The 11313-nt window shown below is 44.1% G+C and overlaps 1 protein-coding gene across 5 annotated transcripts in view; it reads left to right on the top strand.

The window, feature by feature from the left end:
- RFX4 (regulatory factor X4) overlaps positions 1–11313 on the top strand; it is a 162238-nt gene that overhangs the window by 138057 nt on the left and 12868 nt on the right. For 3 of the 5 annotated variants that reach the window (XM_049115348.1, XM_049115349.1, XM_049115350.1), the window contains 2 exons: positions 343–462; positions 780–965. In XM_049115348.1, the coding sequence (XP_048971305.1) occupies positions 343–462; positions 780–965 (306 nt within the window). The remainder of the gene's footprint in view (positions 1–342; positions 463–779; positions 966–11313) is intronic. The other 2 variants (XM_025461929.3, XM_025461946.3) reach the window with 1 other exon arrangement.

Raw genomic sequence — 11313 nt, 5'->3', positions numbered from 1 at the left:
TGAGTGGTGCTTAAATGAGGATGAGGCCATTGGGTCTGTGAGGACTCAAAAGCATTTGGACAGATAGCTCAATGGGTGCCATTTTTGATGAGCCAGATTGAGCAAGGAAAAGACTCACTTGCTACAAAGTGTTAGTGACGCTTACCTTATGTCAAGCACTAGGCTAGGTTGAGGATACAGCAAAGAAGAGCAACTTTTGACCATGCAGAGATGATCATGGAGTGGGGAATGAGAGTCTTGAACAGAGCATTGAAGCCCAGTGTAACACAGGCTGTTGACCAGGTGAAGGGGTGTACATGATCTGTCATGACTTACCTTTCTGTTTGGATCTTCTCTCACCAGGGTCTTTTCACTTAATTCACTTGATGTTTGATGACTACGTGCTCTACCTGTTAGAATCCCTGCACTGTCAGGAGCGGGCCAACGAGCTCATGCGAGCCATGAAAGGAGAAGGAAGCGCTGGTAAGCCAGCGTTTCAGTGGGAATTGCCCTAGTTGGCAGTTTGATTTGTATCCTTACTTCCATACTCTGTAATTCTTTAGCTCTATATTCCAAAGAATTTAGTTATAGTGGGCAGGCCAAGTGGTGTTACCAATCATGTCTTTTTCTTCTTTAGAGTGGGCACGTGTGTGTGTGTGTGACATTGCCTTGCATGTCATGATGGGAGTGCAAAATCATCAAAGGGCTTTAAGCAGAGGGGTGGCATGACATAGATTAGAAAAAATATTTCCATTTTTAAAGTCCTTCAAAGACAACTTGCCTTGACCTTTGGCTTTGAGGTCCCACCCTTTCTCTACCCATAGCAGAAGTCCGAGAAGAGATTGTTTTGACAGAGGCTGCCCCGCCGACCCCTTCACCAGTGCCATCATTTTCACCAGCAAAATCTGCCACGTCTGTGGAAGTGCCACCTCCATCCTCTCCTGTCAGCAACCCATCCCCTGAGTACACTGGCCTCAGCACCACAGGTAAGGAGAGGTCTCCCACAGGCTTTGAGTGAGGAGTTGGTATTTAAAGCAAGAGCTTAAAAAAAAAAAAAAAAAAAAAAAAAAGCAAGAGCTTTCTGGGAAAAACATTCCATGCCTCAACCTCCCAAAAACAATGCCAAGTATTAGCCTGGCTTTAGAGATGCCTTGCAGTTACTCATTTATCCGTACGTACATATTCCTCATACTTCAGCTTTCAAGTTGGCAGATTGAGTACATGATAAAATCGCCACCCCTCCCCAACTAAGCCACTGAAATGATTAAAATGACATAAAACTTAAATTAATACACAGCCATTCTTTCTTGAAAATGAGAAAGGAAACTCTCTGTGAACCAGAAATTGAAAGACATCTCTGGAAAATGGGACAGCCAGGAAGCCATATGCTAAAACATGAAAACCATATCAAGGCGGGGGCGATGAGCAAGGTACAGACTAATGCTACGGGGTTCCCCAGGAGGCAGAGACTCCCTCTGGTGGGAGGCACTGAGGAAGACCTCACAGAGAAGTGGATCTTCATTTTAACTGTGGAGCAGAAGGGCCTTCCAGGCAGAGGGTGGTGTGAACAGATATACAGGGGTGGGGATGTGTGGGGCCTTCTCAGGGCACGGGAAACTTTGTCTAAAATGTAGGAGGTCCACGAAGGGATCTCTTGAGGCTGGACACATAAACTGGAGTCACATCCTGAAGGATCTCGAATATCAAGACACGGTTCAGAAATGGAGAAGAAGTGATCCAAGGATAATAATAACTAGTTGCTAAGGTCCAGTGTTACTGGGCAAAATTGTCTCACAATAACACTGTGAGGTTGTGGAGGAGAAGTGAAGGGTGAGAAAGCTTAAATCTCTTGTTCTGGGCACCACAGTCACTCAGCCATTCAACAAATGTCCTTAAGACATTGCTCATGAGACTTGTGGAAATGATACTGTGTATGTGGAACATTCAGTAAGTGTTAGCTAATATATAACACATAGTGTGCGTGCATGTGCGTGCCTCCAGAGCAGTTCATGTGGTTGCTGTGGGGATCAGACGAGGTAAGAAAGGCCAAAGTGCTTTGCTTACAGTGAGGTGCTAACCAGATAGAAGGGGTTACTGTGATTAATGCCTAGAAGGTGAAGGCTCCCACCGAGTGCTATGGGGACCAGAGGAAGCAGCTCTCCCTTCCTACCTCGACTTTCCCTTCCTACCTCGACTTTCCCTTCCTACCTCGACTCTTACAGACAGGAGGGAAGCCTGCAGGAGAGAGGGGACACTCGAAGGCAGCCTTAGAAGCTGAGGAAGAACTAACAGGAGAGGAAGTGAAGGCAGAGACCTTCTGCTGGATGGGCCCTGGGTAGGGCCTTGGGGAGTAGAGGGGCTCATGAGACTGTGATAATCCATTCATCATCATCTGTCCTTCCAAACCTGCTTAACTGGTCTCCCAACTCCAAATCTGGCTTTCCATTCCCTCAGTTTCTGTATCAGAATAGGCTAAGCCACTGTAACAAAGAGATGCAAAATGTACGGAGTTAACACAAAAGAAATCAATATCGTGCTTGCAGACAGTCCTGGCAGGCTGTTTAGGTCAGAGAGGAGGCTCTCTTTAATGCAACGATTTGGAAACACTTGTTCTTTCAATATTAGGTTGCACCATACCCCAAGGTAGTGGTGTTCAAAGTGTGGTCCGTGGACCAGCAGTATCTGCATCTCCTGGGAATGTGTTAGAAACACTCCTTATCAGGTCCCATCACAGACCTTCTGAATCAGAAACTCTAGGGGCAAGGCTCAGAGATTTGCTCAACAAGCCTCCAGTTGATTCTGATGCACACCAGCTCAAAGACCACAGCCTTAGGGCTTTGTCTAGTCTGCAGCCAGCTGGCAGAAATAGAAGGTGGGTACAGAGAGGAAAGCCCACTATCTCAAAGGCTCTGGCCTGAACATGGCATGTGTCACTTCTACTTATATTCCACTAGCGAGGACTTAGTCACGTGGCCTCGTGTAACTGCAGAGAAAGGCTGGGAAATGTAAGGTAGCATGTCCCCAGGGAAGGAGGAGCAGATCTGGAGAGACAGCCAGTGTTCTCCACCACACCTCCCAAGCCAAATCTTAAGGATCCCTTTCTATCCAAATCTTAAGGATCCCTTTCTATCCCATCCCACCACTGCCATCTATTCGGGCCTTTCCACCTCTCATGGATATCCAGCGGACTCCCAGAGCTGGTTACCCGCTTCCACGCTTGGCTGTCCACTTTCTCACTGCGCACTGGGCTAATTTTCTAGAAGCTGTGCCTCCTCCAAGTGCTGGGGCATGGTCTACCACCTTCTCCCACTGCTCCACCTCTGGGGTTCTCCTCCTCCCACCTCTGCCTGATGAAATCCTACACATCTTCTTCGTTGCCCTCACCCTCCAGGTTAGAATTTTCCTCCAGACCCTCACAGCATGCTTGGGCTTACTTATATCCTGGTTCTACTTAGAATAGAACTGTTTTCAGAATAGAATAGGGACTAAATTGTACGTTTTTGAAGACCAAATAAATAGGGTGAGACTGCCTTAGTTAGGCTGTTGTCTTTACCCATTCATTCACTTACACATCTATCCATTTATTCAATAAATATTTCTCGGGTGGCTCCTGTGTACTAAACACTTCAGGTCCTTGCCTCCTGGGAGTTTATTATTTAGAGGCTAGGGTTCCAATAACCAAGCTGGCAGTCACAAATAATGTGATGAGTGCAAAGTTGAGCTGATTTGGGAGAAGGGAATAGAGGAGCACAGGAGGAGGCTGTGTATCTGGAGGGTCTGGGAAGGCTGAACAGTGCAAGGGAAGATAGTCTGGGCAGAGGGAGGGAGTAAGTAGTACAAAGATCTGGAGGCAGGAGAGCATGTCATAAAGTCTATATTCTAGGAATCTTGGATTAATTCCTTGCCTCAGATTTCCTTTCTCTCCAGGGCTAGTGGAGAGGGAATGAGCAGGTGCTTAAGGACCTATAACGGAAAAAAAAAAAGAAAAAAGAAAAAAAAAAAGGACCTATAACGTGCCTGTCTCTTCTGCACTTTCCCAGGGGTGGAAACTGGCCAATAACCTCAGCGGTCCTTTGTTGGGGACTGCCAGGGAGATTGGATTCTTCAGAGTATTGAGAAGTAGGGCGGTCAGTAACTGGCACTGGATGGGCGTTGATTTCACTTTGGGTACCATAGCTGGAGAGCCCTCCTCCTCTGTGGAAATTTACATCTTGGCATCGCATCTTTGTTTACATGGATGCACCTGGAATCATGTTTCGTCTCCACTTTGAGGAGGAAGAACACACCCCCTCCCTCACCCTCCCATTTTCCCTCCATAGTGGGCTGTTGTGTCTCCTGCTTAGGGGGCCTGTTCCCAGATCTTCACCCACTCAGGGGTCCTTCCAAAGCTGTGCGTGAAGCCACGAGCCCCAGGCTCCCACCTTGGTAGGGAAGGAACCAGGCTGGTAAGGACGGCTCTCGGCCTCACCCCTGTCCCCCCTCCCCGCGGGAGACACGTGAGCCAGTTGGTGATAACATGCTTACTGTGAAAATAAACAGGGAAATCATGCAAATCAAACAGTCCTGCATTGTGGAGCTGAAGTGGTTTGGGTGAGAGAACCTCCCTGCAGCGTAGCAGCTTGTCCGGCAAGGAGACTGTAAGGGAAGAGGGGATGGGCTGGCTGCAGAGGCCAGGATGTCTAGGACCTCTTTATAATTCTCGTCCAGTTAGTGAGTCTGCTGGCTTTCCTCACAGCTCTGGGGAGGCCTCAAGGTGTGGCAGGTGTGATAGTCAAAGCCACAGGAATATCATAAATGTGTTCAGAGATTTCTGTGCAATGTGTTCAAGAGTCATAAAAGTAGCTTCTTAGAAATACAAATGCAAAACAGGTTCTCTTCAGATGATCGTAACCTTTGAAGATTTTGGCACATTCCTGCTTTGTTCTCAGACATCTCTAGGGGGCATTAAAAATGTCATCCTAGATAAAACTATGTGTAATATTTTTCTCAAGTACCACTCTTGAAATATCCCACTGCTAAATTGGATTGGATCTTGGCATGCATGTGGGTCATGGTCGTGGAAGAGACATATACATAATTTCCTAACAACATGTATGGTTTTATAGATATTGTATTATAAAGCACATTTATCCATGATGCACACCAAGATATTAGGAAGTATACTGTGGTAGATTTCTTGAATTTGGAGATTTGTACAAATATTTCATTGACCAATATTGTGAATTGGAAAACAATTAATGTGTATCTTATAAAATGCATTTGCCATGTTTCTGTTTTTTAAAAAGTAACTCAACATATGGTCTTCATGCCCAGTTAATTTTTATTTCTGTCTTAAAATTACTGGTTGATTTATAGACCATGACTTTCCAAAAAGGATCTGAAGTGATTAACAATTTAAAAAAAAAAAAAAAGTAAAAGCAAATTTTTAAAAAAGGACCCAAACCAGGAAGCAAGAAATAAGTAAAGAAGTGGGGGAAATTAAACAAAATAACCCCTGCTAAAAACAGTTTATTGTATGTTAAATGAAGTCTGCCACCTGGTTATTTTGCTAGTTCTCTAGTGTAGCCTGAATATCATGGCTCTGATGATCAAGTTCAAGTTCGAGTCAAGGCCAATCAGGTGTCTGTGACTCTTCCATATATCAGTGTCTCACTTTTGACAGACACTTCCCCATTTTTCAGCTGCGAAAAAGAGAACAGCATTATGTCTGCTTGGTAAGCACGAAGAGAAAATTAATTCATTGCACATAATCTTTTGGCATCCTTTGGTACAAGCCCTAGTGAATACAAAGTCGAATATTATAGATAATGAGTTATGACTTACCAGGAAAACAGCCACTGCTTATCTATGGCTCAGTCCCATTCTATGTCCATACGTACGTGTGTTTCTAAATGTGTTTTCTAGGGACTGTTTGTATTAATTGTTTTTAAGGGCTGGGTGGGGGTGGAAGAAAGTGAAATGAAAGGCATATCAGGCACCTGAAATTGAACCTGATAGTGGCATGATCAAGTGTATGGCAAGGCCATGATACGTGACTGGGTAAAGGATTCTGCTTTAACAGATTTCTACAAGGTAAAGATGTAGCCCATTTATCCATTTTCTTCCCTAATTTGTGAGCTTGCCATCTCACTCTTGGCCCAACAAAGTTCAGAAACCTTGATTTTTATTAAGGAAAATTGTCCTTTTTCTCCTCAGGAGCAAGGCAGGTGGTGTCAAACTGACCGGGCCCACCTGACACAACATCGGGCTGCAATTCTTTAATGTCATTTAACACAAACGGTAAAGCTCCCGCTGTGTCCTGGTGAGGCCTTGGAAGGGCCCTAGGACCTGGTTTATGATGTCATTGGAGGTACTCCCTCCTTTAGCAATGACAATAAAAGTTAACTATTAAACTCAATGTTTTCACCTTCCCACCATGGGTTCCCTGCAACACAAAGCCAGCAAATTAAATCATTGAGATGCTAGGATGCCTAGAGAAATAAAGGCAAATTCCTTATAAATGGCCCTCACTGTAGAACATCTGGCCTGCCCACCTGCATTTTCTCTACATGGGTTGAGGATGTAACAAACGTAACTGGCCCCTACTCTTTCCCAATAACAAAAGCTCAGTTATTCTGTGAGCAGCTAAAAACAAGGGGGACCTGGTGGACACGGCAGCCCTGCCCCAGAGCCCACGATGACTCATTACAGTCCTTAGAGTTGTCATTGCAGAGAATTCCTCCTCCATCCCTGCTGCTTCCTTGTCTCCAAAGGAATGGATTTGGGAGATACAAGCTGGGGCCGTAAACAAATTGTTGAATCTCTTCTTGACTTTACATCATCAAGGTTTTGGCTTGGTGTTGGGGCCTTCAAATTTGCTCATCCATTCTTTTGTTGACTTCTTTTGTGTCTACTCTATGCTGTGTCCTGGGGGCACAAAAGTGAAAAAAAAAAAAAAAAACAGGTACAGTCGCTGCCCTCGTGATACTTCTATCCTAATGGGTAAGAGAGCCAATACAGAAATAAACTACCAGGCCAATAAACCATTTCAAATAGTCATAATGAGAATAGTGTGCTAGGAAATGATCAGGGAAGGCCTCTCCGAGGAGGCAGCATGTATCCCAAGACCTGGAATATCACATAAAGTTTGGGGAGATGAAGAGAACATTCTAAGTCATGGGGAGCAGCATGTACACAGGCCTGAGGCAGAGAAGAGCCTAGTGTAGTGAGGACTAATGTATATAAATAAGGGGAAAGTAGCAGCAGGGGATGGGTGCGGAGGTAGGCAGGGCCAGATTTTGAATTAGCATCTCTCTCTGGGAATGGAGCCATTTGCTGCTTCCCGTCAGTTTTGTCAGATTTCAGTCAGGGAGCTACTGATAGTCACCCAAACAGATGCGGTTTTCAACTTCAGTGAGTATTCTCCTTAATTAAGCATTATTCCCTTGAGGGTAGACGGTAGCCAATGGGGGACAGAGCCATGGATAGCCAGTGGGATAAATATACATGTGCAGCCTTTTCCTGTCTCAGTCTTGAAGGCTACATGAAATGTTTGTTTAGTAGCAAATACTCTAAAGGAACACTGTTCAAATAGAATTTTCTGTGATGATGGCAACTTTTTTTTTTCTTAATTGAAACTGTCCAAAACAGTAGATCCAACCACAAAGGGGCTATTGAGCACTTGAAATGTGGCTAGTGCAGTTAAAGAACTGAATTTTTTTGTTGTATTTTGTTTTAACTCACTCAAATTTAGATAGCCATCTGTGGCTAGTGGCTACTGTATAGGAAGCTCTAGAATCTAGACATACTTAAAGGAGCTTATTTCTCAGGAAAGTACCAACAAAAGGCTTAGGTTAGATCAAGACCTGAGCAACATTCGCGATGGTTCATAGAATCCTAGCAGGGGAAAAGGTTACGTTCAAGTCTGAAGGTAGGGTATGGCCAGGTAGCCTGGAAAGTAGCCTGAATTTCACAAGTCTGTGCCAGAACCTCACAACTTCTGACCTTTAATGGCTCTCAACAGGCAGCTTGTGTAATAGGAGGCAATGGGTTAGAGAGCCTTGGTACTCAAACTGTGGTCCATGGACCAAGAGCATTATCATCATTTAGAGGTAGAATTGCTGGTTCAACTCCCAACCTACTGAATCAGAATCTGCATTTTAACAAGATCTCCAGGGATTCAAATGCACATCCAAGTGTAAGAAGCAGCTGTTGTTGTGGAAAGGCTTTGGCGTTGGGTGGGATCTGGGTTCAAATCCCAACTCTGCCACTCATCTGAGCAAGTCTTGGGCCTCAATTTTCTCACCTGAAAAAAGGAGGCAATACTGCCTACTTCAAAAGGTTATCGTGAAGATTCAGTGAGTTAGTGTATACATAGCAGGAGGTCTGGTTTATGTTGTGTGATTACTCATCCATTCCTTCATTTACTCAACAAGTCATTCCTGACCACCTGCTATGTTCTAAGCACCCTTCCTACCCTGTGTTTAAAATCCCTTCCAGGAAAAACAACAACAATAACAACTCAGGGGAAAAAAACCTTTTGTTGGGGATGAGAAGGAAAGAAAATCTTCCTCTCCTGCAGTTTTAATACTAGAACATGGACAACATTTATCTTTAGAGGATTCTCAGATCTTTGGGGATCTTCATAGAATTCTCAAAGCTCAGGGGGCTTTCTCCACGATCCTCAGACTTTTAAGTGAGGGTGGGCGTACGGGAAGGGGAGAGTAAAAGAAAGATGTAGGAATGAGGCACCAGCGGAAGGTTTGTTACTGTTTTACCAATAAGTAAGCATTAGAGCAGTCTTAAAAATTAGGCACAAACTGTTAACTGCACACATTTTCTTTTATTAGTTCACTTAAAAAAAAGCAGCAGCAATTCTCACTGGAGGTCCCCCTGATAGGAAAGGGAATGTAAGGGGTGTTCTTTGCTGGTCCCCAGGCAGAGGGTTTCTCACCCAAGCCAGTAGGTGTTAATCTGCTTAAGCCTGCCTGAGTGGGTCTGTTGGATTGCTGGCACATGGCCATTTAGGCGTTTTGTTTCCCAGACCACAGGAGCCCATTTTTCCAAGAGTTCCACTAGCTTTTTGTTTGATAACGCCTACTTCTAACAGCATTTACTCCTTCAACAACAATTTCAAGGAAACAAAAATTTACTGAACACCTACTATTTGGCAGACTCTCTGTTGGGGATACAGAGATGAATGAGCAGTTGCTGTGCTCCAGGAGCGCATACAAAAGTAACTTCTACTGCATTCTCTCAGGTGTTGGCTATTATCACTATGTCTTCCTACTGCTTGGGGAAAAAGAGAGATCATTTGGCTTCCTTGGCTGCCTCCGTTTAAATACCCACTGACCTCACTGCACTCTCCTGAGGTCCCAGGGGCTTGAAGGGTTAATTACTTGCTTGCTGTGCCTCATTCATCCGTCTCCCATACTTCCCACCCTGCTCCAAGTCCTTCTCCAATTGTAAAATTTGTTTAATATATTTTAATAATGTTTTTCTTTTCATGGAGACAATACACATTCATTATAGAAAAATACAGATAACTAACAAGAAGAAATGTTTTTTTTTAAGGTTTTATTTATTTATTCATCAGAGACACAGAGAAAGAGAGAGACAGAGGCACAGACACAGCAGAGGGAGAAGCAGGCTCCATGCAGGGAGCCCGACATGGGACTCGATCCCAGGTCTCCAGGATCACGCCCTGGGCTGAAGGCGGCGCTAAACCACTGAGCCACCCGGGCTGCCCAGAAGAAATATTTAAAGCCTTCCTCAGTCCCACCACCTAGAGATAAACTATTTAATAAAAAAAAAAAAAAAAAAGATACTTTTAAAAGTTTTAACTATAATATAATTTCATATGGAGTGCAAAATATAGAGGTGGGCAGTCATGCATAATCCAATCATCTGGGGCATGATCATGTTGGAATTTTGTCTTTCCAGTCTTCTTGCAGTTACTATAAATGATGCCTAACAGCCTGCTAGAGTCTTTATTTCTTTGTATATCATGTACATGTGCAAACCAGGAAAGGGTACTTTTAGCCATACTAGTGAATAAGCATGCCTGTGACTTTATGGAAAAACATGCTTAGGAGTTTGCCGTAATTAGCTAAATTTCTGTTGCTATGCAAATTTCATCCCCCATGACAGAATCTGACCCAGGAAACTTGTCTTTTTTTTCCTGGCATCTGAAATGGAACATACAGAAATTTCTGCTTTAAGAGTCTGATACAAAATCCCTGAATTCATAGGGAAAAGCGCGTGAATATCATCAAGAGCCTCCCACGTGCCAAGCTCTTGTCACTTAACTCTCACGACATTTCTGTAAGACAGATATTATAAGGCCTGTCTCACAGATGATGAAAGAAAGTCTAAGAGGCTTGCCCAAGGACTTCCGGCCAGGACACAGCAGGACTTGGACCTGGAGTATAGAGGCAGTATGGTAGAGAAAATGGAAAACGTGGCAGACTGGGGTTCAGAGCCCCCCGGTCCCACCCACGGGGACCTCGGGCAAATTAACACTGTGTTTCCCTGGACTGAACTTCAGTGTGACGCCACTGGCTTGAAGGGTGGACCTAAGGAATAGTCCTGAGAACCTAACCTGGAGCCCCTTGTAAGGGTGATGTTGGGGACACTGTTGAGCGGTTCCCAGTTGCCTTTTATGGGAGTATCTAAAAGAAATCCCTGTTTGATCTTAATTCCAAGGACAGATGATTCCTGAGCAATTTGTTTACTATCTTATGGTTCCTGACTTGTGAGTTTTCCCTGTGGCATTGTTTCTTGGAAAACCTCTGAGGCAAATTTAAGGCCCACCCCTAGGAAGAGCTAGAGTGTGCATGTTTAGCCTCATTCCTGGTTGCACATTTTGCTCCACTTTTAATTTCTTTGTTCACTCCCACATTCATATCATCTTCTTGAATCTTCTGTATTCCTGTGCACTCCCTTACGTTCTTTCAGATGTAACCTTCCGTTTCCTCATCTGTGAGGTGGGGATAATATTTATTTTAAGGGTCTCTGTAAAGCACTGGGCACAATGCCTGGATACATTAGATGCTCAATAAATGGTGTCTCTTTCATGCTCTTGGAATAAACTTCTGTCCCTCCATTTAGAAAGGGCATTATTTGCATTCCAAAAGATTCTCCAATTTACAAAAGAGTTCAATACAGAGTTCTTTTCATAGTAAACAACTCTGTTCAAAGTAGGATTCCATTTTCACATGCCTTCCAGAATTTCCTTCACTGAATCTGTCGCGTAATTGGCACAGAGCTGAGCCATCTACTCTCTCTTTGACCTGCTCCATGTCAGGGCAGCTACTCCTGGGCTATTTGCAAAGTCATTAGAATGGAATAGATTGC

This window comes from Canis lupus, chromosome 10, assembly GCF_003254725.2.
Source record: "Canis lupus dingo isolate Sandy chromosome 10, ASM325472v2, whole genome shotgun sequence".
Classification (NCBI taxonomy): Eukaryota; Metazoa; Chordata; class Mammalia; order Carnivora; family Canidae; genus Canis; species Canis lupus.
Note: the sequence above shows the minus strand (reverse complement) of the source record. Positions and strands in the feature narration are given on the sequence as shown.